This window comes from Monodelphis domestica, chromosome 1 (assembly GCF_027887165.1).
Source record: "Monodelphis domestica isolate mMonDom1 chromosome 1, mMonDom1.pri, whole genome shotgun sequence".
Taxonomy (NCBI): domain Eukaryota; kingdom Metazoa; phylum Chordata; class Mammalia; order Didelphimorphia; family Didelphidae; genus Monodelphis; species Monodelphis domestica.
The window spans coordinates 103,199,941-103,226,610 of record NC_077227.1 but is presented as its reverse complement, the minus strand read 5'-3'; the positions used below and the strand labels follow the sequence as shown (position 1 = coordinate 103,226,610).

The following is a 26,670-nucleotide window of genomic DNA, read 5'->3' as shown; positions in this document are numbered from 1 at the left end:
AGCTATCCTCCATGCATAAGAATGTTTGACTTTGCTACTAATAGCAATGCAATGATCCAGGACAGCCCTAAGGGACTTATGAGAAATAATGCTATCCACAGGGAAAGAAGTGTGGGAGTAGAAATGCAGAAGAAAGCATATGATCTATCACCTGTTTATATGGGTATATGATTTGGGGTTTTGGTTTTTAAATATTACTCTTTTTAAAGATATGGAGATAGGTATCAAGAGATAACACATGTATAACCCAGTACAGTTGCTTGTCAGCTCTGTAAAAGGGGAGGGAAGAGGTACGGAGACAATCATGGAAAAAATATTTATAAATAAATAAAAATATAATTGGGAAATATTTAACAAAATGAAAAAATAATAAAACATTAAAAAAAAGTTTGTTACTAAAGATCTTTGTATACTTGCAATATCCAATTTTCCATTAGGTTAAACAGTTTTCTAGTACCCAAGTCTAAATATGAATTAAGGCAAGTGCTTTCTAACCCATATCCTATTACAACTGCTAAAAAGAGGAAGTGAAAAAATACAATTCACTGTGAGCTCCACAACATATAGAGAACACTCACTGGTCTTTATTTGTGATTGACAAAATCTGCGTTATTAAAAGACACAGGTTACAAAATTGAGCTTTGCATTTAACCTGACAAAATATGTTCTACAGTTTCTAGAATACTACTTCATAAGAAACAGCAACTGAGGAAGAAGCAAAAGCAATAAATATCACATGCAGATTTTTCCTGGAAGGGAAGAACTACATTTGTAGGTGAGGTCCGTAGTGTGCAACTCAATTTAAAAAATTAAATTCTATAGAAAATGCAATAATGCTTACTTGGATGAAGTGTACCTCCTTTTTGCGGAGGAGTGATGAGAGCAGGAAGGAAGTCAAAGGCATATATTGAATGGCTTCTCAGTTACAAAATGGTAATAAAAATATTTAAATTATGGCACTAGGGCACCTTTGAGGAAAAGAACACTTTATCCAGAGTAGGCCCATTGCATAATTCTGTAGTAGTATATACAATTTTCAAGTAATGGTGTGGTCATAAAGAGTAAGTCATTTTCTAAAGCAGTAGCTATCTATTTTTCTTCTCTCCCTCAGATGCTTGATCAGTTTCAGCATCACAATGAAACTTTTCCACACATTTCCTAGGGAACCATCCTCGTATTCGGGATCCATCTAAAGAGAAAATAAATTTCTGTGAGAATAAAGGAAAGTACCAAACAATTTGGTGTCAATTTAATCAGCAAATGAGCAAGTGAAGTTTTATTATTCCCCAAAGCTCCCTCCCTTTTTAGTCTTAAAAAAAACAAACCAATACCCCACCCTTAAGTTCTGTCTTAGAATCAGTACTAAGAGTGGTTAGGGCTAACCAACTAGGATTAAGTGACTTGCCCAGAGTCACACAGCAAGGAAGTGTCTCAGGTCACATTTGAACCCAGGGCTTCCTGTTTCTAGGCCTGGCTCTTTATTCATTAAACCACCTAACCACTCCCCTTTTCAGACTTTTTGAATGAAGTTCATTTTTTTTCTATACAAGCTGTTCCTTATGAGTACAATTCAAGAATTATAAGTTCATAGATCGAGAATTTACAAGTTCTTTAAAAATAACTTACTCTAAACCTCTTATTTTGTAGATAGGAAACTTATATGTAAAGATGTTGAATGATTTGTCTAAAAAAACAAATGTCTGAGCATGGAGTCAAATCCAAGTTGTCCCTATGATTTGTAAACATTCTGGGCTTTGACTACTTTAAAGATATCCTCCTTCCCTTCATACAACTGAATAAAGGTAATATATATTAACTGTTATCATATCCCAAATTCAACCAACTAGAAGGGGAAAATGGTCTGTTTTTGTTGGTTCATGAGAACAAATATGGTATAAGAGAGAGGTGGTCATATAAAACATGTGTGTTTTGAATCTCAATTCTGTTGTGCAATTATGAGGAAAATGCCAAATATCTAAGTATCAGATTGCACATCAGTAAAACATGGATAATATTATTTGTAATGCCAACCTTCAAAATATTACTTAAGGGCCAAGTACAAACAAACACAAAGTGCTTTGTAAACCTGGAAGCACTATGTAAACTTATTTTTAGAAACAACTTAAAGATTATACTGATATGTATAATATGACATTTCATTCATATGTACAAATATCTTACTTTTGCATAGGGTATAGCTATTTTTAAAAAATAATATTTGATAATTTCTAAGCATTATTCATTAAAGACAAAGATCATTTTCTTTTCTTCCCCCTAACCCCCTATAGCCGACGTATGATTCCACTGGGTATCACATGTTTTCTTGATTCGAACCCTTTGCCATGTTGTTGGTGTTTGCACCAGAGTGTTCATTTAGAGTCTCTCCTCTGTCATGTCCTCTCAACCGCTGTAGTCAGGCAGTTGCTTTTCCTCGGTGTTTCTACTCCCACAGTTTGTCCTCTGCTTATGGATAGTGTTTTTTCTCCTAGATCCCTGCAGATTGTTCAGGGACATTGCACTGCCACTAATGGAGAAGTCCATTATGTTCGATTATATCACAGTGTATTAGTCTCTGTGTACAATATTCTCCTGGTTTTGCTCCTCTCGCTCTGCATCACTTCCTGGAGGTCGTTCCAGTCTCCATGGAATTCCTCCACTTTATTATTCCTTTTTGCACAATAGTATTCCATCACCAACATATACCACAATTTGTTCAGCCATTCCCCAATTGATGGGCATCCCCTCTTTTTCCAATTTTTGGCTACCACAAAGATCGCAGCTATGAATATTCTTGTACACGTCTTTTCCCCCGTTATCTCTTTGGGGTACAAACCTAGCAGTGCTATGGCTGGATCAAAGGGCAGAAAGTCTTTTATCGCCCTTTGGGCATAGTTCCAAATTGCCCTCCAGAATGGTTGGATCAGTTCACAACTCCACCAGCAATGAATTAATGTCCCTACTTTGCCACATCCCCTCCAGCATTCATTACTTTCCTTTGCTATCATGTTAGCTAATCTGCTAGGTGTGAGGTGATACCTCAGAGTTGTTTTGATTTGCATCTCTCTGATTATAAGAGATTTAGAACACTTCTTCATGTGCTTATTAATAGTTTTGATTTCTTTATCTGAGAACTGCCTATCCATGTCCCTTGCCCATTTATCAATTGGAGAATGGCTTGATTTTTTGTACAATTGATTTAGCTCTTTATAAATTTGAGTAATTAAACCTTTGTTAAAGGTTTCTATGAAGATTTTTTCCAAATTTGTTGTTTCCCTTCTGATTTTAGTTACATTTGTTTTGTTTGTACAAAAGCTTTTTAATTTGATGTAGTCAAAATTATTTATTTTACATTTTTTGATTCTTTCTATGTTTTGCTTGGCTTTAAAGTCTTTCCCCTCCCAAAGGTCTGACATGTATACTATTCTGTGTTTACCCAATTTACTTATGGTTTCCTTCTTTATGTTCAAGTCATTCACCCATTTTGAATTTATCTTGGTGTAGGGTGTGAGGTGTTGATCAATTCCTAATATCTCCCACAGTCTTTCAATTTTCCCAGCAGTTTTTATTGAATAGTGTATTTTTGTTCCAAAAGCTGGGATCTTTGGGTTTATCGTATACTGTCTTACTGAGGTCACTTGCCCACAGTCTATTCCACTGATCCTCCTTTCTGTCTCTTAGTCAGTACCATATTGTTTTGATGACCACTGCTTTATAGTATAGTTTGAGATCTGGGACTGCAAGACCCCCATCATTTGTGTTTTTTTTCATTATTTCCCTGGATATCCTTGATCTTTTGTTATTCCAAATGAACTTTGTTATGGTTTTTTCCAAATCAGTAAAGAACTTTTTTGGGAGTTCAATGGGTATGGCACTAAATAGATAAATAAGTTTGGGTAGGATGGTCATTTTTATTATATTGGCTCGTCCTATCCATGAGCAGTTAATGTTTTTCCAATTGCTCAAGTCTAGTTTTAGTTGTGTGGAGAGTGTTTTGTAGTTGTGTTCATATAGTTCCTATGTTTGTCTCGGGAGATAGATTCCTAGGTATTTTATTTTGTCTAAGGTGATTTTGAATGGGATTTCTCTTTCTAGTTTTTGCTGCTGAGTTGTGTTGGAGATATATAGAAATGCTGATGACTTATGTGGGTTTATTTTGTACCCTGCAACTTTGCTAAAGTTGTTGATCATTTCAATTAGCTTTTTCGTTAAATCTCTAGGATTCTTTAAGTAGACCATCATGTCATCCGCAAAGAGTGATAACTTGGTCTCCTCCTTGCCTATTTTAATGCCTTCAATTTCTTTTTCTTCTCTAATTGCTACTGCTAGTGTTTCTAGTACAATGTCAATTAGTAGAGGTGATAATGGGCATCCTTGTTTCACTCCTGATCTTATTGGGAATGCATCTAGTTTATCCCCATTGCAGATATTAGCTGATGGTTTTAGATATATACTGTTCATTATTTTTAGGAATGATCTTTCTATTCCTATGCTTTCTAGTGTTTTTAATAGGAATGGATGTTGTATTTTATCAAAGGCTTTTTCTGTGTCTATTGAGATAATCATGTGGTTCTTGTTGGTTTGCTTGTTGTGGTCAATTATGTGGATGGTTTTCCTAATATTGAACCAGCCCTGCATCCCTGGTATAAGTCCTACTTGATCATGGTGGATGACCCTTCTGATCACTTGCTGGAGTCTTTTTGATAGTATCGTATTTAAGATTTTTGCATCTATATTCATTAGAGAGATTGGTCTATAATTTTCTTTCTCTGTTTTTGACCTGCCCGGTTTTGGAATCAGTACCATGTTTGTGTCATAAAAGGAGTTTGGTAGAACTCCTTCTTTGCTTATTATGTCAAATAGTTTGTATAGTATTAGGATTAATTGTTCTCTGAATGTTTGATAGCATTCACTTGTGAATCTGTCGGGCCCTGGGGATTTTTTCTTAGGGAGTTCTTTGATGGCCTGTTGGATTTCATTTTCTGATATGGGATCATTTAAGAATTCTATTTCTTCTTCTGTTGGTCTAGGCAGTTTGTATTTTTGTATATATTCATCCATATCACCTAAATTGGTGTTTATTGCCATATAATTGGGCAAAGTAATTTTTAATGATTGCCTTAATTTCCTCTTCATCGGAGGTGATGTCTCCCTTTTCATCTTTGATGCTGTTAATTTGCTTTTCTTCTTTCCTTTTTTAAATTAGATTGACTAGTACTTTGTCTATTTTGTTTGTTTTTTCAAAGTACCAGCTTCTTGTCTTGTTTATTAAATCAATAGTTCTATCACTTTCGATTTTATTAATTTCTCCCTTAATTTTTAGGATTTCTAGTTTGGTTTTCTGCTGGGGGTTTTTAATTTGATCTCTTTGGAGTTTTTTATTTACATTTCCAATTGATTGATCTCTGCTCTCCCTAGTTTGTTAATATATGCACTCAGGGATATGAATTTACCTTTTATTACTGCTTTGGCTGCATCCCAAAAGGTTTGAAAGGATGTCTCACCATTGTAATTTTCCTCGATGAAATTATTAATTGTTTCTATGATTTCTTCTCTAACTAAAAGATTTTGGAGTATCATATTGCTTAATTTCCAATTAGTTTTTGATGTGGTTTTCCATGTACCATTACTGATCATTATTTTTATTGCCTTGTGATCTGAAAAGGCTACATTTATTATTTTTGCTTTTCTGCATTTTATGCCATGTTTCTGTGACCTAATGTATGGTCAATCTTTGTGAATGTGCCATGTGGTGCTGAGAAGAAGGTGTATTCCTTTTTGTCCCTATTTATTTTTCTCCATACATCTATTAACTTTAATTTTTCTAAGATTTCATTCACTTCTTTTACCTCTTTCTTATTTATTTTTTGATTTGATTTATCTAAATTTGATAATGGTTGGTTCAAGTCTCCCACTAATATGGTTTTACTGTCTATTTCTTCCTTCAATTCTCCTAGTTTCTCCATTAGAAATTTGGGTGCTATATTTATTTGGTGCATACATGTTGATTAGTGATATTTCCTCATTATCTAAAGTCCCTTTTAACAAGATATAATTACCTTCCCTATCCCTTTTGATCAGGTCTATTTTTGCTTTGGCTTTATCAGATATCATGATTGCAAATCCTGCCTTCTTTCTATCAGTTGAGGCCCAGAAGGTCTTACTCCATCCTTTAATTCTGACCTTGTGGGTGTCTACCCGCCTCATGTGTGTTTCTTGAAGACAACATATGGTAGGGTTTTGGATTGTAATCCATTCTGCTATTCGTCTACATTTTATGGCTGAGTTCATCCCATTCACGTTCAAAGTTATGATTGTGACTTGTGGACTCCTTGGCATTTTGATATCCTTCCCTAATTCTAACCTTTCTTCTTCAGCTCTACCTTTTAGTCCAGTGATTTACATTAAATCAGTCCCCCTTGTCCCCTACCTTGATATGTTCCCCTTTCTAGTCCCTCCCTTTTTGTTCCCTCCCTCTCCCCCTCTTCTTCCCTCCCTTTTTTGTCTTCCTTCCCCCCTACCCCCCTTAGTTTTCCCTTCTCCCTACCCTTGTTGGGTAAGATAGAATTCAGGATCCCAATGCATCTGGATGTTCATCCCTCTCAGAGTTGATTTCCCTGAGAGTAAGGTTTAAATAAAAACTCTCTTCCTCTCCTTCTTATAGGAGTTTTCTTCCCCTCCCCTTCCCGTGTGAATCTTTGTGTGAAAAAGATTATTCTATTTGTTTTTCTTTCCCCCCCTATTTACACATTATGTTTTCCCCACCTGTTAATATACATAGATTGATATAAATGTAGTCCTTATAGAAGAGAGTTTGAGTAAAAGAAAAAGATAACATTTTTCTCCTTTTCCCTTTCCTTCATATTAACCTTTTCAGGTATTCCATGCTCTTTGTTTTTTGATATCAAACTTTCCACAGAGCTCTGTTCTTTTCTTTGCAAAAACTTGGAAATCTTCTATTTTGTTGAATGCCCATACTTTCCCTTGGAAGTATTTAGTCAGTTTGGATGGATAGCTGATTCTTGGTTGAAGACCCAGCTCTCTTGCCTTTCTGGAAATCATGTTCCATGCCTTACGGTCATTCAGAGTGGAACTTGCAAGGTCTTGTGTGACCCTGATTGGCATTCCTTTATATCTAAATTGTCTTTTTCTGGCTTCTTGTAAGATTTTTTTCTTTTGCTTGAAAGCTTTGGAATTTGGCAATTACATTCCTGGGAGTTGTCTTTTGGGGATTTAGTGTAGAGAGTGTTCTGAACACTCTTTCAGTGTCTGTATTGCCCTCTTGTTCTAGGATCTCTGGGCAATTTTCTTTGATTATATCTTGTATTACGATGTTGAGTTTGCTGTTTATTTCTGGCTTTTCTGGTAGTCCAGTTATTCTTAATTGTCTCTTCTCCCTCTATTTTCCAAGTCAATGACCTTGTCAGTGAGATATTTTATGTTCTCTTGTAATTTCTTGGTCTTTTGGCTTTGCTTTATTAATTCTTGCTCGTCTTCTAGTTGCCTAATTCTGACCTTTAAAGCCTTGTTTTCCTTTTCAGTTTGGTCAAACCGGTTTTGTAGATGCGTGAATTTCTTTTGCATTATTTCCCACTTTTCCTCCCAGAAGCCTTCCATCTTTTTTTATCATTTCCGATTCAAATTCTTCACGGGATTGTGGAGAGTTTCCATTTCCTTTGGGAGGTTTTGGAGCATTTGCTTGTGTTTCCTCTTCTATCTCCTCTGTATTTTGTATTTTTGCTCCATAAAATGTGTCCAAAGTCACCCCCTTCTTGTTTTTCTTGGAGTTTTGAGGCTTTTGTGCTTCTGTGCTGTTTGCCATCTCTATCTGAGTGGGGAGGTCTAGCTTTTCTTATCTCTGTCTGGTGTTCAGAGGCTTTAGCCCTAGGCAAATTGTCCTTTCTATGCAGTTGTTGTTCTGTCTTCTTGGGGAAGCCAGGAATTGCTGGTGTTTCGGTGTTACTGCCCTCCTCAGTTCTCTCCCAATGCTTCTCCGTTGCCTTACTTCCACGCTCTGAGGCTGGCTTGGTACTGTCCTCGAGGTGCTTCTATGCCTTTGCCGGCCATAAGACCCTGCACTCTGAGGGGGGGAAGAGGCGGGGGGGCCGAGGCTTCTAGGAGCTCAGAGGACTCCTGATGGGATTAACTTCTGCTGGGTTGAAGTGAGTATGCCCTGAGGCAGGGATCTTCCGTGAGACTCGGATGGAAGGATTCAGCCAGGGGGCTATAGGCTCCCACCTTCTCTCTCTGTTTCCCTGCTGTCTGTGTTGGGTGCCCCCGCGACTGAGTCAGGTTGTTTTCAGGAAGCAGCCTTCAGAATAGCTGGTCCTGAGGCTCTGAAGTTTCCTCTGCTGCCTCGGACTTAGCGTTCTGGGTTGGGGGGGGATGGGTCCTGGGACCTTCCTTCTGTCTACCCTTTAGATCCTAGTGATCTCATGTTCTGTCTTTTGGGGTCCGTACCTTTTGATCCAGGTCCAGGTCCAGGAGGAGGATGGTTCCCGGGGTCTATTCTGTTGTTTGTTTTGAATTTCGGTGCCCCAGGAGCATATAGTTTGAGATCGGTAAGGAAGGGTTTCTGGAAGTCTGAACTTTAGCTTTCTCTAAGCCACCATCTTGACCGGAAGGCCAGGGTATATCCATTTTAACTTCAATCACATTTCAAATATATTTAAAGAGCTCATCCTTTTGAAAATCCCTTTGTAAAAAGTAAATCACTTTGTAACTTTTTTCTTCTTAAAAATAAATATGGATACCAATTTTGCTTAAAGTAGGCCTATATTTAATGAATGAATAGGTTTTCATTTTAAAAAGCTCACATCCTCAATGTTTTATCGCAAAAGGCACAATACTAAAAATTTGTTTAATACAATTTACATTTATAATATTAACATTTCATTTGCTAATGAAATAACTGCATTGATTGTAAGAACTTCATTAAGCTATTTAATTTGTGCAGTTAATTTTAATAAACCTACACAAAGAGGAATGATAAACAAACAATATTAAATACAGATGTCTAAAGAGAAGAAAAGATAATTCCTTTTACAAAAGGGAGTAACAGCTTAGATGCCGTATTTATTATGTTTATATCCATAACTTAGAATTCTAGATTTTATACTAACATGTTAAACAACTTATTCAATTTCCATACCTTCTGTAGCCAAGTAGTCAAGAATTTTGTCTCCATACATCCAGTGCCTGAAATATTTAAAAGATTAAAATACTTTTTAGATTAATGCCAATTTTGTCATTAGAAAAGGAAATCAGAAGTACAAGTTACTTACCTTAAACCTCTGGTAACTAAAATCAGTTCCCCTTTCTTTAGGCTAATTCGAGGTTCTTCAGTACATGGGGTTGTGAAGAAAGTTTTGATACCTTTGTTGAGAGGGCAGCAAGCACCACTGTAAGCATCTATTACTTTATAGCGGACCTGACATTGAAGAACAAAATGTATAAATAAGCATAAACAATAGACATCAACATAGTCTTAAAAAACAAACAAACCCCTTACCTGCTCTTTTAGAATCAATACTGTGTATTGGTTCCAAAGCAGAAGAGTGGTAAGGCCCAGGCAGTGGGAGTTAAGTGACTTGCCTAGGGTTACACAGTTAGGAAGTGTCTGAGGTCCAGATTTGAACCAGGGATCTCTTATCTCTAGCCTGATTCTCAATCTCCTGAGCCACCTAGCAGACCCCTATTAATATATCCTTAAAAAAAAAATACTTACACTTCTGACTCTCTTGTCTGCTTTCTGTTTCAGCTGTTCGATCTGTTTGAAAAATAAGAAAGAGGAAATAAGCTAAATCTTTAATGATTCTTTTGTGCTCAAAATGGATCATTTGGTCCTATTAGCAAGAATCAAGTATATCTTTTTAGTAACTTAAATACATCACAACTTTTAGGCATTTAGTTATCATAAATTTAAAGGTAAAGTGCATATAGTGGAGAGATAGATAGCAGTGTATATTTTGAATAGATAAGAGTGTGACAGATAGAAGACATCAATACAGTAATTAAATAAAGCATTGTACAGACCTGACATTGATTTGAAAGAGTAAACCAAAACAAGTGCAAAATATATTAACATTATCTATACCTATGAATAAGCCAGAAAGATACAGGATAGATGATAATACAATTAGTTGGATTTTGGAAGGGATGAATGACCAAAGAAAAAGAGAGTTGTCTTTAATGAATCATTAATGAGTTGATATTAAATTAGAGGGAAATATCTAATGGCATGTCCTACAGAGGTGTTCTTTACCTGTTCTGTTGAACACTGAAAACAATGACATGGATGAAAGAATATATGGCATGCTTATCATGTCAGCAGATGATATGAAGCTGGGAGGAATAGCTAACGTATGATTAAAAAGAAACAGGATTCAAAAATATTGAAATTAGGACAAGGAAATGAACCAAATAAAATGAAAATTTTAATAAGAATTGTAAAGTTGATGTAAGTCTAGATTTAAAGCTGGAAGGGATCTTTGTTGGCCATCAAGTCCTTATCACTTTATTTTACAGCTGAGGCAACTGAGATTAAGTTAAGTAGTTTGGCCAGTCACACAGCCAAATAAGTGAATATGGCACGTTCTGTACTTAGGTCTTCCTGCCTCCAAATCCACTGTACTACTACAATAACTATATTTTGGTTTAAAAAAAGAGGTTACAATGATAGGGATGGAAGGTATAAACAGACAATAGTTCTTATGAAAAAGATCCAATGGTTTTAGGAAATGCCAATCTCAATGAGTCAACAGTCTGCCACGACAGCCAAAAATGTGAATGTGATCCTTGGCTATGGAAGGGAGTAAAGGGTTTAATTTTTAAAGGGTTGGACTTGATTATTTAAGAGTTTGGTCACCAGGAATTTAATTAATTCCAAAGAGATTTTATTTACAATTTATTTACAAAATGTAGAAAGAGTGAAGAAATCAGAAAGAGGATGAGGTAAGATATCTAGCCTGAGTACTAAGTAATTCCCTCCAGGCAGGGAAAATTAGTTTCAGCCAGCTTCGGCAAAACTGAGGATCCAGGAAGTCTCTTCAGAAAATCCAGCAGTTAGTCAGCTTTTCACTCACCAAGTGTAAGTCCAGTCAGCAGATTCTTCTGCCCCTCTTCACCAGCCTTAACTGAAAAGCATGAAGAACTGTCTTCCAGTAGAAGTGGAAGTCCAAGTTGAACTCCCGCTCCAAGAATCCCCAACTCTGTGTAGCACTGTCTTTTAAAGGTATTTTCTCTTGCATCACTTCCCCTAATTTCACATCTATGAATTACAGCTGATGCTCTGCTCTAGGACTGCCCAGAAGGCAGTTAGTCGATTCTGATTCCTTACGCACTATCACAAGGTGGGTCACAGACCTCCCACTTCATGATTAAGTGGGATATTTGCACTTTTCGTGATTAGATCTAAATGGGTATATCTTCATACTTAATTTTAAGTACCGTGTTTGCATTTTTTGTGATTGAATCTAAAAATAGGCAGGTCTCCATACTGAATTTTAAATACGGTGTTTACACTTATGGGGATTAAAATCTACAAAGAGACATGAGTTACAATTTAAATCTTCATGATCAAGGAAAAGCTAAATATCTTCATTGTTATAATCAGGGGAGAGATAATTTTAATCTTCACAGCTGTATGGAGAGATTTAGCATGCAAAACAAAGGATGTTATAGCTCTGCTCTACCTTTCCCTGGTCAGTTCTGAAATATTCAGTAGGAATAATGTGCTCCATTTAGGGAACTGATGCTTAGAAAAGCTAGATAAACTGGAAAGTAGTTAGAAAAGGACAAGAAGATACTAACAATATGCGATATGAAGAGAGGCTAACTAAGCTATTTTTATGATGAACAAGAGAAGACTAAGGGGAAAGTATAGAAATTTTCAAGAATTTGAAGGGTTGTGAAATGGGAAAAGGGTTTTATTTTGCTTAGCCCCAGAAGTAATAACTAGGAACAATGGATTGAGATTACAGAAAAGCAGATTTAGGCTTGATGTAAAAAACCCAAAAATTTCTTAATTAAGAGCCATACAAAGTTGCAATGGACTTCACTGAAGGTCTTTAAGCAGAGGCTGAGTAAACACTTGTTGGGGATGATATGTAGTTAGGTGCTGATATGAGCTGATAACCTCTGAGGTCTCATAAAATTATTAAATTTCATGGTACTGAGATTTTATTTATTGAATAATGATTAAGAGCCTGCTAATGTGCTTAGTTCTTAAAGTACTGTTTGGAACTTGAACATTATCTCTCAATGTATAAATTCTGTGCTTTTTCTCATCCTACCTCCTTCCTTTAGTTTATGTTTATATCTATGGAAATCCTTCCCAATCCTCTTAAGCCAGAAGATCTCTCTCTCTCTCTCTCTCTCTTTCTGAATTTCTCATACCACTTTGTTTTTCATCCATGAGCTCATTCCAACTTGTATTGTTTGTGTGTTATGATTTTTATTTCCTCTATTAGACTGTAAATCCTTTGAGGGCAGAAACAGCATTTCATTCATTTTTTAGTTCCCTAGACTCAACATAAGGTTCTGAAGGTTATATTCTAGTTGGAGACAAGACAAACCTTCAAACATCAAACTAATAAAATGATTAAATAAAAGTACATGAGTTAAATAGTTAAATAAAGACACAATAACAAAACAGTTATTATAAGGCAATAAATATAAGTTCAGAAGACGGAAGGGTTGAGAAACTTTTATAGAGGAAGACTTTGAATATTCTATAGTATTTGGACACTGTTGGAGCACATAGGTGGGTAAGGACAGAAGAATATAAGCAGTGATGGGAGTACGGATGGCATATTCTGGGGCTACAGACTAGAACAGAAAGTCCATATAAGGAGATTGTAGGAGAAGATTGGAAAAGTAGATGGAAAGCTCTGAACATCAGATTAAATCTAGACTTAATCTCACAAATGTTGGCAAGCCATTTAAATTTTTTGAGTAAGAGGGCTACGTGAGGAAAAACAACTTATACAAAGATGAATTAAGGATTTTGAGAAATTTTGTAAATTGAAAAATTTTAATACAAAAGTAATTTTGTCATGCTGTAGTTTAAACAGAAGGGCTCATGTAAAGTCAGTTTTGACTAAAATACTTACTGTCAAGCTGTATGGATGACATCCTTCTCTTATTGGCCATTCTAGTCCATCTCCTTCAGGAACCCCAGACCATGTAAACACTTGTTTAAAGTTCTGCCATCTACTTCCCATGTCATAGGGGAAAACAAAGATTTCAGCTGTCTGGTAAAACTGAATTCTATCTTTGGCCTATAGATTCAAACAAACAATAAAATATACCACTAGTCCAGACAAACAATTTTCATAATTCTTTCACAAAATGTTACTCAAATTTGTAAATTAACAAAGGTTCTTGGGATATCAATTATAGATTAATAAACTTTAAAGTAGGAAGAAGGCTTAAAGCTCATCTCCTCCGACCTCAGTCTCCTGATTTTACATTTGAGGAAGCAGAGATCCAAAGAGGTTAATAAATAATTTACCTAAAGTCATACTATAAGTTAGCAGTAGAGATGAGACTAGAATCCATATAAAGACGTATTTTTTCAATACTTTTTTTTTTAATTTAAAAACCCTTACCTTCTGTCTTAGAATCAATACTGTGTATTGGTTCAAAGGCCGAAGAGTGGTGGTAAGGGCTAGGCAATGGGGGTTAAGTGACTTGCCCAGGGTTACACAGCTGGGAAGTGGCTGAGGCCAGATTTGAACCTAGGACCTCCCATCTCTAGGCCTGGCTCTCAATACACTGAGCTACCCAGCTGCCCCCTCAATACTATTTTCTTATATAGATTTTAAGATTTTATCAGAATGTTGCCTTCTCAAAGCAATTTTCCAAACTAAACTTTTTCAGACAGATAACTTTTAATAACATCATAATAATATAAGAAGTAAGGCAGAAAATAAAAATGGCTCTGAGTTAGTTAGAAAATTCACACCAATTCCTATGTGAGAATTTATACAACGTAAGCAATTGGAAATTGTTACTGCCTCAGTATAGAATTATCTGGGTGTGAGGAAATGAAGAGAATAGAGTACAAATAAGTTCAAGATGTGGAGTGGATTCATGAGTAAAATTGCATCAAATGAAACAGCAGTGGGAAGTTGTTGGGTAGGACTTCCCCTAATTAGAAGAGAAGGGGCTGGTGGTGATGGTCTTTGAGATAGTAATTTGTTTATAGTAAAGCTCTAAGGACAGGCTCCCTCATGTAATTAAGTAGAGGGCTTTCAGTATGCATATTGTCATTTAAATAATTTTTTTTTGCATTCTTAGTCCATGCTGCTTTATTGCTAAAAGACCAAAAACAAATCCCAAAAGTTTTATACATAGTTGCAGAGTTTCCAACTTAGATTTTTAAAAACAGTTCCTCTTTACATCATCAAAACAATAAAATCTCTTCTTTGAACTCTCAAAGATGCATAGATACAAAAGCAAGTTGCCTTTTTAAAAATTTCAGGTATTCAATATTACCTTGTAAAATAGAATAACTGCAATGGAGTACAGAACACAGTGCTGCATGTGCCATACAGTAAGTAAACAATTTCTCCTGCAGCTAAAAATGGTCAACAGAATATAGAGTATGTGAAGTGAGGTCTTCAAGAGTTGGGGTCTTGTTAATCTAACACCAAATTGTTTCATTTGACATCTGAGAGCTTAATTTAAATAATTTTTAAATAATATGTGTTTAAATAAATATTTTGATGTATTAGAATGGCAAGAGGGTTTGGACTAGATTATATATAAAGTTCTTTCCACCCCTAACTCTGAAGTAGCTTTGTTTAGCCTAGTGACATTAATGGGCCATTGATGTTGTCCATTTCTTAAATAATACTGGCATCTAGTGGTGTGGAAAAGTAATACTCCTCCTGAATATTATAAAATTGGTTAAAAATGTGCTGCCTATATCCAAAGTAAGTGATTCAGAATCAAGAAAAATATATTTCTGCTTTAAAAAACGACCATTTAAAATGCCTCAGCACCTAAGGCAGTACTACAACAGAAGGAGGCCTGATGTGGGAAGAAAGAGATTATAGTCCTTGGCCTGCCACATCTGGCTATGTGAGTTTAGACTACTACTACCACCATCATCATAACTTGCTATTTGGAAACTTCCCTGAAAAATTGATAATTTGATTTAAAAAATGTTTTATACTGGAAAGTTTGTGGCATTTACTTATATAGTAAAGTGAATTGAGAAGGGGCACAGTGAGGAAAACTTGCTAGATTTGGAATCAGAAGGCCTGGGTTCAAATGGGGACTCTACCACTTGACAGCTGGGTGCCTCTCTGGCTTTTAGCACTCTTTTGTAAAATGAGGGGGTTGAGGATAGTAATTAGCATACAGAGAAAAGCCTTTCCTTTCATGCTATTGATAATATGTTGTGATAGTGCAATAGGTCTTCTGTAGCATATATGTATATAATATAAATGTTTAATAAAAAAGTACTAAGTGACTGCCAGCAATTTTCATTTCGTTCATGAAAAACATAAGTTTAACAAGTATTATTTGGTTTCAGGAATTCGTTCTTATTACAGATAAAACAGATGATGTAAGAAAGATTCGATGACACTAGGGTTGGAGTTCCTTCCCAAGATGATGCAAGGCAGTTGATGGTCAACATCTGCCTTGCACATTTTGAGTACTTAATATATGTTTACTGATTGATTGAGGGGCCTTTAATAATCTTTTAGAAACATATTTTTATTGTTTGGGACACTTAAATGAGTGATTAATCAAAATGTATTCTATTTTAAATATTACTTTGTTATTTGCAAAAAACTAAAGAGAGTAAATAATTTGTAGTCATTTTTAGCTAACAAATTATTATTATTCTTTAAAAAAAAATCCTTACCTTCCATTTTAAAACCAAGGTATAAGAGTGGTAAGGGCTAGACAATGTGGGTTAAATGACTTGCACAGGGTCACACAGCTAGGAAGTGTCTGAGGTCAAATTTGAATCTAGGACCTCCTATCTCTAGGCCTGACTCTCAATACACTGAGCTACCCAGCTGCCCCCAAAATATTACTTTAAAATTAAGAAGATGCTGTATTAAAACTTACCTTTTCTTCAATCCATGATTCAATAGAAGTTTTATTTCTGAGAATTACTTTCATCTGAAAATTAAATGAGACAGTTGAATTATTATCTACACGAAATTTTAAGCACACAAAGATCACATCAATAGAGAAATCAATTATGTACAAAAAAACCTAGTAAAATACCTCAATTCTTTTCAGTGATTAACTAAATTTCAAATGGCAAAAAACATTTCACAGCAACTTTGTATAAGCTTTCATGGTATTAAGGAAATAACTGATACATCTTATTTGTTAATATATACATATTTTGTAATTAAATTCTTCTATGACTTTTTCTTTTAGTTTACCTACACTTAAGATATATTCATATAGATCCATTATTTAGAGTTTGGAAAGAATTAATAAAGTTTTTCTTTAATTTTATTTTGATATTCCATTGTTTCTTACAAATATCACTCTGTATCTAGGTAGGTCCTCCAAACAAAGGATGTCAATTTATTACTGATATTATTTACCTCTATTTACAGAGATCCTGAACTTCAAAGACATTATTTCTAGGTCAAGAATAAGTATAAAGTACAACCTAAAACTCATTTCACCACTCTGCTCTTTTCAAACCAGTGTTAGGTTTTGATTAAGCATTTTAATTCTGAAAATGCTTTGTTTTTTCTACACTGTACCTATCTGTATCTACACAAGCAAAATGAATCAAAGGACTAAATCAATTATTTGTATAATTCCATTTCAGACAAAATAAATCTGTGGCCTAGATGGAGGTCAGAACCAAAAAACAGTTCTCCATTTTATAAATATAGGCTCAGTCTTAGTCTCATCAACCCCAACAAGCTTGAATCTTTTAACTATTGGTAACTCAAACTTACCTGGATAAAAAACAACATACCAACTGCTATAGTTGTTCCTACAGCCAATCCCAAGGCAAACAGAGAGGCAGCAAATGCAGATAGTCCAAAGGGTATAATAGGAAGGGGATCTCTCTTAGCTGCACTCATATCAATTTTTACTGTATTCCAACCAAAGGAGATCTACAAAGGAAAAACTGTAATTATCTGGTAGTAGACAATGTAGACAATGATTAGATGCAGTATGTAACATTCCAAACTACAAACTGCCCCCCCCTATGTTGTCAATTCATAATTTTCACTAAGATAACTAAGGTAAGTGCTGTTTTTATGAATCTAATTTGGTACAATAGCTCTAATAAACATCTGTTTGCTGAAAATCAATCCATAATTGTTCCTAATGGGACATTTTTCTGCAACTATCAGGCAAGTTCTCCTCTATTTAATTTAACAACTTTGGGGCAATATTAAGTCAAATATGTGCATTAAAATATGCATAAAAGCTTGGCCAAGTTAACTTCAATCCCATCTGTTTTGAATCAAGCTGACAAATCCTGTATTTAAAGGATTTATTTATTTAGTAGCAGTGATCTCTAGGACTTGATATTCTCTGCTTCATGGTCTATCCCACCCAAACTTCTCCTTAAGTTTCCTTTTATTCACTTCAAAAAATGTATTTAACACCTACATTTCAGTTCCCAGAGTTAAATAAACTTATACAAATTTTAGTATTGCTTTGGGGAAAAAAAAAGCCAGAAAAGTTTTTATACAGGAAAGGAAAATGTTATTTTATTCTTTCAATATTGGTGAAAAGTCACAATAAGGTTGTAAGTAATCATCACCATTAACATTTAACCTGACAACTGGATGATCAACAATCTCTTACCCTATTATAAAGCTGTGTATACATAGTCATAACAAAGATGAATGCAGCATGAATACAGCCCAGGGGTGCTAAGAGGAGAAACAATGTAAATGATGCATGATTCTGGAAACCACAACAATTGTTGATCCAAGGGCAGTGATGATCCATCTTCATAACACATCTATAATGGGGGAAAAGGTGCATAAAAGAGAGACTGAAAAACCCAAGTTTGGATTCAATAAATTATGCCTTGAAACAAATCTATTGAATACAGCATCTGTCATATTTATAAGTGATGGAAAAGTTATAGATTATGGAAAAGGAAAAAAAAACTTCTTTCAAGTATTCTCATAGAAATATAAATGATGAATGTATGTATTCATTTATGCCTGAAAGTCAAAGCAGCACAAGAAATGACATGCATTAACAGCTACTGAAGAGAGAGTGGCACCTCCTCTATAAGTTTGTTCTAAATAGTCAGGAAGTCAACTGAGACATGCAGCAGGCAGAAATGAGCACAGCTATGAGTTTCAGTCTTCACTCTATTTCTGAAAACTAGTGACTGAAGTGGAATACAATGAAAACATTAAAAAATACTCATAAATTTCCACCTGGGATTGAATGCAACAACAGGCCCAACCAGATGTCCTTGACTTCCTTCTAGCTGAATATTTCAAAACTTGTTCATAGTGCTTTATTTTTTCTTTTCTTGTTTTAAGAACATATTTCACTTATAAGTTATAAATGTGAAATGGCCATAAGACTACACAAAGGATTGGAAATATGCTGCAAAGGCTATACAAGGAGATCAATGGCATAAAAGTCAAATGGATACATCTTATTAGGAATACAAAAGTACTTCTAACATTATTGTGGAAATGCCAGGTCTTATTTTTATACTGCTTTATTTTCAAAATACTTTCCTTCCATCCCTAACAGATAGGTAGTAGTGCAGTGTTATGAGCGAAAACAGAAATGGGCTGAAAACAGGAAATAGAGAAAAGTTTCAGTTTGTAAAAGCAATGGAAACAGCCCTGACTTTGGGTTAGACAACTTAGGAGGAAAGCCTGGCTCTGCTGCTTACAGGGCATGTGCTCTTAGGCAAGTCTTTTTCACCTCTCTAGACTAGTATGTCAAATTAAGAGGCTATACTGGATGTGGCCCTATCCAACTTAAAGATGAAGAATCCAAGGCTTAGAGGGAGAAATGACTTGATGATCATTACCACCAGGCTTGGTTCCTTTGTAACACTGCTGCTTTGGTAAATGTTAAGTTTTATAAAATATTCTCATAAAACTGACTTTTTTCCCCCTTAAAGTTTAAGGGTTTACGGCTTAAGGCTTAAATACTTCTGTCTTAGAATCTATTCTAAGTATCAGTTCCAAAGCAGAAGAATGGTATAGGCTAGGCAATGGGGTTAAGTGACTTGTCTAGGATCACATGGCTAGAAAGTGTCTGAGGCCATATTTGAACCCAGGACCTCCAGTCTCCAGGCCTGGCTCTCTTCTGTTGAGCCACCTAACTGCCCCTGAAACTGACTTTTGTATGGTGAAGAAGCAAAAACAACGTCAAGAATCAAGGGAGTTGATCCATAATGAAAAGCAATGAAGAATACCTGTTACACTTTCGGCAATGATGGGAACGTGGTGCCTTATATGCCTGGCACACCTTACAAAACTGGAGATATGTGGTATCTTGAGCTTTCTCCTTGGTTGGAAAAATAAGGAAGAGAAACATCACATATTGGTATCAGAGAACAAGAGGTGAACACCTTTATAGGATTTAGAGTTGAAAAGGACCTCAAAGGCCACCAAGTCTAATTCCCGCATTTTACAGATGAGAAAACTGAGGCCCAGCTCTTAAAATTCACAATCCAATTCAGCCCAATAAGCATTCATTAACCACCAACTATATGTCAGGTACTGTACTAGGCACTAGGACTGTAAAGACAAAAATGAATCAGCCACTGCACTAAAGGAGTTTATGTTTTATAGAAGGGAAATAAGAAATAAACTGATAATTAAAGAAAAATAAATTCAGAGTAAATACAAAATGAAGTAAATACAAACTGAAGGGTAAAATGGCACAGTTGATAGAGCTGGCCTTAGAGTTTGACTCTTGTTTTTGAAACCTACAGGCTGTCTGACCTTTCCATGCTTCAGGCAAGCCTCTAAGTTCCAGACCACATTCCAATCTTTGAGAGACCATACCAATGCAATCATAAATTTAGACCAAATACATAATAAATTCAAAAGAGAGAAGGATAACACCAACAACTGAGATCAGGAAATATCTCTGGCAAAAGGTGGCACCTGAGCTATGCCACATTTTTAGTCAAATTTTTTCTCTGGTAAATAAACCATTAGTTTTCATTATTTCAAATCTGTGTAGTTATTTCTGAATTTATTCTAATACCCAATATATAATCATTACTTTTAATCAGACTGAAATTTTCTTGAGCTACAATATTTCTTAATGTATAATTATAGCTGTTTTCTAATTTCTCTCTTCTGAAATAATTTCCTCCTATAATTTCTTGACAGTTTCCTTATTTCTTTGTTTTTTCCAACTTCCTCATCTGTGTTTCCATAGCTTCTTTTCCAAATGAATGTTTATTATATTTAATAACCACTAAGGTAGATAATTATTATAAAACACCATTTTGTTCACTGTACTTCACCATCTTGAACAAAATGGTTGCTTAATAAATATTTGGTGAGTTGACATATAGAAGTCTGTACGATTTGATTCTTAAAAAAAAAACAAACCCTTATCTTCTGTCTTAGAAACAACCTAAGGTATCAGTTTCAAGGGAAAAGAGTGGTAAGGGCTAGGCAATTGGAGTTAAGTGACTTGTCCAGGGTTACACAGCTCAGAAGTATATGAGGCCAGATTTGAACCCAGAACCTCCCATCTCTAAGCCTAGGTCTCTATCCACTGAGCCACCTAGCTGTCCTGATCTGTACTATTTTCAGGAAAACCAAATCTAGTTTTATATCATTTTTTGTAAGGATTTATATTATTTAAATGTCAGAATTTAAATACAATATTTTAAAATGTAATAATTTAGGTAAATAGTTTCAAGAAAGTAACTGAGAAGTGATTAGAGCTTTTGGGCTTTGCCAACTGGCAAAAGGAATACTGTGCTCAATTCTTTTAAATCATATGGCTTTTAATAAAGATAAAAAATATGACTAATATCAGATTTTATATTTCAAAGAATGTCTTTTTTTTTTCTTACCGGTTTCCATTTCAGAGGCACATAGCCAGGGCCCACAAACATGGCATTGAAGTAATTGTAAAGAATCATGACAGTCCAATTTATCAACATGATGAAATTCACACTTCCTCCAGTTGTATGTAAAGGCCAATACCACAAAACCGAGTCAATCATGGCCATCGTAGAACATATTGCTATAACACCAAGAGCTATAATGGGACCCCAGTGGCACAGTCTTTTTAACTCATGGAGATTTTCAAATCTAATAACTGAATAGAGTACACCCATAATGGTTAAAGTTATTGTCTATTTTAAAAGCCTTGTAAAGTTCCTTTTTTGGAAACACATTTCCATGTGTCATAAGTCCGTGGGTCTTCATTAATACTCATGCCTTCAAACTGTGGGATGCTAAATTTGAGTAAGCCATTTAACTGTATGGTGTTCAGAGCTCTTTGTCTTGACCAGAACAAGTGAATTTCATTGTTTTAAAACCAACCTAAATAAAACAAAATATCAATATTTAGAAGAAAAATAAAGACTATAAGAAGGTAACCAGTTTAAAACATAAAGCCCGTGAAATTAGAATTTTTCTGAAATGCTATCAGATCTGTCTGGGAGAAACATATTCATAACACACTACTATAGTTCTTTAACATCATTTAGCTACATTCATTTTATACATTTCCATCTGATATAAAGCTTTCATAAAAGAACACTACTGGGACTATGGAATCAGGTAATTTTGGAGTTGAAAAGGATCTTTCATCAATAATACAATGATGCCATTTTACAGATAGAAAACCTGAGGTCAAAAAAGGGTGAAGTGACTTCCTTAAGGTCACAGGAACTCAGTATTCACTGACTAGAAACAGAAGTGAATTCTCCCAGCCAACCCAGGAAGGAGACTTGGTGGTGAGTGTTGGTTAAATGACTGGAAAAACACCTACTATGCTCTGGAATGTGTATTAGTTAACCAAAAAAATCCATATCAGGCTTCACTTTGCATGCCAATGTTCCCAGGGAAAGGAGAAAACTGATGCAAAGACACCAGAATGCTAGTTGGTACTTCAACAAAGAGATTTATATAATAAGTATTTATCACCTTAACAAAGAGTATGGCAGAAATTAAAAGCAACATAGCTACAACAGTCAGAAAGACTAAGAGGGCTAATCTCACCTCAGATTGGCTGAACATCAACCTCTAAGTGCTCCAGGCAACTCTCTAGGACTACAAATTACAGAGCAGGTGCTGATTTACATAGGCAGAAGGAGTTTCTCCATTGAGAGTTCCCAATACCATTGAAATCAAAGCTAAAAAAAATTGGAATGCCCTTTCTAATGGCCAGTGAATAATTTTTGAAAGGAAGATCATTTCTCATTATAATAAGAATTACTGTCACCTGGTTGGGCAATAATGAGTCTCAAATTCAATATGATCATTGAAGAGTATTAGTTTTTAAAAAGTTACCTGTGATTTGGGAGTTTGGTAACCTGGTTCTGGTTTGGATTGCCACGTGCTGGGTGGCCTTACCTCATTTTCCTCATTTGTAAATTGATGGTACTTAACTAAAACGCTTTGGTCCTCTGCTTTAACAGTCTACAAATCTGTAAAGTGTCAGATAGTGTGGAATGGAAACTTAATGAATAACACAAGGTAGCAACATTGCAAAACATTGATTAAATAAGTATATATATAGCAAGTTAATTTCAACAAACATCTACTGGGTCGAAGTTGGAAAGCTAAAAAATCTTAGTAAATGACAGGGAAGAAAATCAATTATTTGTTCCAGTCTCCATATTGGAACATTAACTTCTCGGGTTTCCTGCAAGGCTATTTGGAAAACTTTGTCATGGTCTTTTTGGTTTCTCAGCACACTTCATTGGGATATCACAAAGCAGTTTCTGTCACAGGCAATAACCAAGAGTTGTGGCAGGCACTCTATTTAACAAGGGCCTTGGGCAAAGACCTAAAACAGCAGCAAAGGTGAAGCTGAAAGCACTTCAGACGGTAAGACAAGCTCTACCAGTGTGTCATATTGTTATAAGTCTTTTCTCCAGGCATCAGTTTACCCATATGCAGAATAAGGACTGGCCTGGATGGGTCCTAACTTCTCTTGAAGCTTGTAAATTATATGGATGTCATTTTTGCCCATCCTACTCTAGGGCTGCTTATACACTAACTTATGGGTAATATCCCCCTCAAGCTTCACTCTCCCCTTCCAATATCAGCACCCACCGGGGGCTGAAGGACTGAACGGGGCCAGGGGCAGTTGAGGTTCCCAAAAGAAGTAAGGCAGAGGAATGGAGAGAGGTGGCGGGAAAGCCAGAGAGATGAGGCTACATCTCAGGCGACCCAGAGTCAGAGTGCGTCCGAGGATGCAAGATGCAAATGAAATGCTGGGTGAATGGAACTGTGCAATTCCTCTGGAACGCTGCCTCGTGCCTCAGTTTCCCCTCCATCACCATCGGTTCAGGCGCTTACAGAGTCTGTCCCCCATCCCTCACCTCAGGTTAGGATCGTAGGGCGCCGTAAAGGGGACCACGACGCACCAGGGGACACAACCTGTTCAGAAGCCCAGGCCTCATTCTGAAACTCAGCTCCCCCGCTCCCTCCCGCGCCCACTCCTCAGCCATCGCCGCCCTCGGGCACTTCCGGGGCGGCGGGGCTGGCCTCACCCGGAATACGTTCCTCCTTCTTCCCGGGATTCTTCCGTCACCGGTTCCTCCGCCCTCCCCGGTGACAAACGAGTTAAGTTTGAAAGCGCAGGCAGTAATGAGCGCCGCTTGGTCGCTACAGTTCTCACCAAGTCTCCGCTTTTCCGCAACCCCCTCGGGCGCAGTGGCCAGCCTGGGTCATCGCCACTTCCCGAGTTCCCTTTCCGAAGTGGTCCCTCCGGAAACCACTTCCTATCGCCTGTTGCTCGGGGAGTCAACTTCTGGAGAAACGAAGGAGAGAGGATTCTGAGGTGTACCTTGAGAAAGGGTGCTTTTCTACCGACGTGGGGCTCTCTGCCACGCCACACTCTGATTTCTTGCAGGATGGAAAGAGGGATCATCAAGGAACTGGGTACGAGTAGGCTGAGTTTCCGGAGGCCACTGCCGCTCAAGTAGCACAACCCGGAAGCGGCCGGTCTGGGAGCTGTCCTGGGTTCTCGCTGCTGCATCTACTACCGCCGGAGTTTTGGCATTTCTGAGCCGCCGCCCCACAAGTGCTCCTGTCGGAATCTCCGACCTTCACAGCCGCAATGTCGTCAGACTTTGAGGGCTACGAGCAGGACTTTGCGGTGCTGACCGCAGAGATAACCAGCAAGATCGGGAGAGTCCCCAAACTGTCGCCAGGTGAGCACTAGAGTCCCGGGGGTGCCTTAGCCGGGCGGGCAAGGAAAAAGCGACGGGAGGAAGGTCCAGATTTGGGGAATGACGGAGAGGGCGACTCACGAGAGCCCAGGTTTTAAGAGTCTGAATTTAGAGAGGGAAGTTAAAGAGTCTATCCCTTACCTGGGAAAAGCTGCTTGGGCGGCTTGATTGAGAGGTTGCGTCCGCTTCTCATCGGCTGCTGTCTCCTGCCTGTCTTGACAGTCATTTGCTGCCTGAGGACCTGGTTCTGCCCGCACAATCCATTCCCCGCCGGCTGCCAGGTGAATACTTGTAAAGGACAGCTCTTATCACTGTCACTGCCCTACTGGCAAAGTTTTGGCGACTCTACGTGGCATAGGTGACAAAAGTTCAAACACCTAGGACATCTTGACACTTTAGGGATCGCTGTGGCCTGACTACAGACTCCTTTGCCAGCCTTTGCTCCCTCTTAATGCTCCAGATTCCAGCCAAAGTAAACACTTCTCAGGACTTTCAGCCTGTTGCTTTTGCTGTTGGAATACCTTAGTCTTCCCAATCCTTACTTGACTTCTTAAAGGTATAGGTAAAAAAAAAAATACTTTTATGGAAAAGAAAGTACGCTGAATTCTAGTGAGTTCAAATGTTTTCTCAGGTTCTTACTGTGAACTTGTTCCTAGGTTTCCTTATCTAAAATATGAGGAGACTGGACTAGATGGCCTCTGTGATATCTCTTAATCTCTGATTCTACTTAAGATTCTTCCATGTTTTCTCTTCTTTTGCTTTCCTTTCCTCTTCAAAAAAGTCAAACACTTTCAACTCTTCCTATACATTTAAATTTTGATTTGTATCATTCTGAACATGATGCCATTTTATTTCCTTTAAGAATGATGTAAGTCCCTTGAAGATAGAGACTATGTATTTTTTTGTTCTTGGTTTGGTGTTTAGAATTAATTTTTCCTAGACCTAAAAGAGTCATTTCTATCTCTATTCCTACTTTTACTCTTGAAACTCCCAAATGCCTATTAAAGCTGAAAATTTTTTTGAGTAATTCTGTTCTTTTTTCATCTTTCTTTCTCCTTACCACCTATTTTTTTTAATTAGTGGGGATATTTGCTTAAAATCAGGATCTCTGATCTTGCACCTCAGTCCTCTTCTACAGGCCCAGTTAATTCATGTGGACATGGCTGATGTCTTAGAAAGGGATATGATTCCAAGTAAGGGAATCAGAGGACTGAAACAAGATAGCATATTCCACCCAGGTCTGCTGTTCCAGAAACTTTATGGAGGAAGTGGCTGATGGCCTGAGCACTTCATGATGCATTCAGCTCTTTCTCAGTTCTGCTTTCTCTACTTCTCAAGATCATCCCAATTCCTGTTGGTTTCCACCGTTTTTCTCCCAATCCCCATTGTGGTAGTGGTGGAGGTGATTTTGAATTGATTCCCCAGTCTGAGAATATCAAGATTTATAGTTTCATTTAGATTTTGTTTGTTTGAGTGTTAGAAGATTTATTATTTTGTTGATGCCAACTGTATAATTTAAATGGAATGATATTGGGAGACTATGTAAAATATTCTGAAATGACAAAGTAGCAAAAGCAAAAATAAGAGTTGTAAAAGCATTTTTTTCCAAGAATCAGCACCAGTATCTTTCTTACACTTTGTAATTTTGTGTTAACATTTTAGAATAGTTTTTGGAAATGAGAGAGGGGAGCTTTTCCAGGAAAAGCTATACTTTTTCCTAGTTGTGACCCAAACACACCAGTTTATATTATTGGATAATAGCATGGCATGGTGGAAAGAGTGCTGGACATGGAGATAGGAGATATTGATTTGAATACTGCCTGTAATACTAGTAAGTATTTGAACACAAAACCTCTATTTTCTTAGATTTGCAGTTTCCTCTTCTGTAAATTGGGGATGAGAGGCAGCATGCTACAGTGTAAATAGAGAGCCAAGGAAGACCTGGGCTCAAATAAGTATTGCTTCAGATATATCTTAGTTATGTGACTATGGGAAAAGCCAATCCCTCAATGTCTAAAACAACTCTCTAAGAATATAGTTTACATATGAGTTGGTGATATTCATCACTGAAGAGAGTTTTCATACTAGAAGTTTCCTATAAAGATGAAATCATAGTTCTTCCTGCTTCCCTTCTCTCCCCCTTTACCTTCCTCCCCATAATACCATATACACTGTGGAGATAATGAGGTTGTTTAAAAAGCACTTTATAAATTTTAAAGAGCTACCTTATTGTGAGTTGTTAGAAAAAAGAAAATGTGTATTAAGCTTCTTGATGTTAAGCAGATGAAGTGGACAGAATTATA

The 26,670-nt window shown here is 36.7% G+C and overlaps 2 protein-coding genes across 13 annotated transcripts in view; one reads left to right on the top strand and one right to left on the bottom strand.

Moving 5' to 3' along the window:
- Positions 1 to 564: 564 nt before the first annotated feature.
- ZDHHC6 (zinc finger DHHC-type palmitoyltransferase 6) lies at positions 565 to 23,917 on the bottom strand. Of its 6 annotated transcripts, none has more exons than XM_007479000.3 (12): positions 23,687 to 23,813; positions 22,479 to 22,615; positions 21,032 to 21,506; positions 19,406 to 19,497; positions 17,812 to 17,971; positions 16,947 to 17,108; positions 16,087 to 16,140; positions 13,110 to 13,277; positions 9,725 to 9,766; positions 9,282 to 9,427; positions 9,149 to 9,195; positions 565 to 1,189 (listed from the first exon to the last, which is right to left on the bottom strand). In XM_007479000.3, exons 3-12 carry the CDS (start codon positions 21,296 to 21,298, stop codon positions 1,086 to 1,088), a joined length of 1,242 nt encoding a protein of 413 aa, XP_007479062.1. In that variant the 5' UTR covers positions 21,299 to 21,506; positions 22,479 to 22,615; positions 23,687 to 23,813; the 3' UTR covers positions 565 to 1,085. The 6 variants fall into 6 exon arrangements, with proteins under 6 accessions (XP_007479062.1, XP_056659893.1, XP_056659902.1 ...); XM_056803915.1 differs by having other exon boundaries at positions 22,542 to 22,615; XM_056803924.1 differs by lacking the exon at positions 23,687 to 23,813 and adding an exon at positions 23,516 to 23,663.
- A 300-nt stretch (positions 23,918 to 24,217) lies between these two features.
- VTI1A (vesicle transport through interaction with t-SNAREs 1A) overlaps positions 24,218 to 26,670 on the top strand; it is a 447,185-nt gene continuing 444,732 nt past the window's right edge. For all 7 annotated transcript variants that reach the window (XM_001368344.4, XM_007479003.3, XM_016432630.2 and 4 more), the window contains exon 1: positions 24,218 to 24,349. In XM_001368344.4, the coding sequence (XP_001368381.1) occupies positions 24,256 to 24,349 (94 nt within the window). In that variant the 5' untranslated portion in view covers positions 24,218 to 24,255. The remainder of the gene's footprint in view (positions 24,350 to 26,670) is intronic.

What these genes read in the sequence shown, in the direction of transcription:
- ZDHHC6 (XM_056803918.1), bottom strand. Translation starts at nt 21,298, where the DNA reads ATGGGTGTACTCTATTCAGTTATTAGATTTGAAAATCTCCATGAGTTA. An exon ending in GTCATCCATACAGCTTGACA is followed by an intron (nt 9,767 to 13,109) that starts GTAAGTATTTTA and finishes TTTTTCAAACAG; the next exon opens with ATCGAACAGCTGAAACAGAA. An exon ending in CAGACAAGAGAGTCAGAAGT is followed by an intron (nt 9,428 to 9,724) that starts GTAAGTATTTTT and finishes CTTCAATGTCAG; the next exon opens with GTCCGCTATAAAGTAATAGA.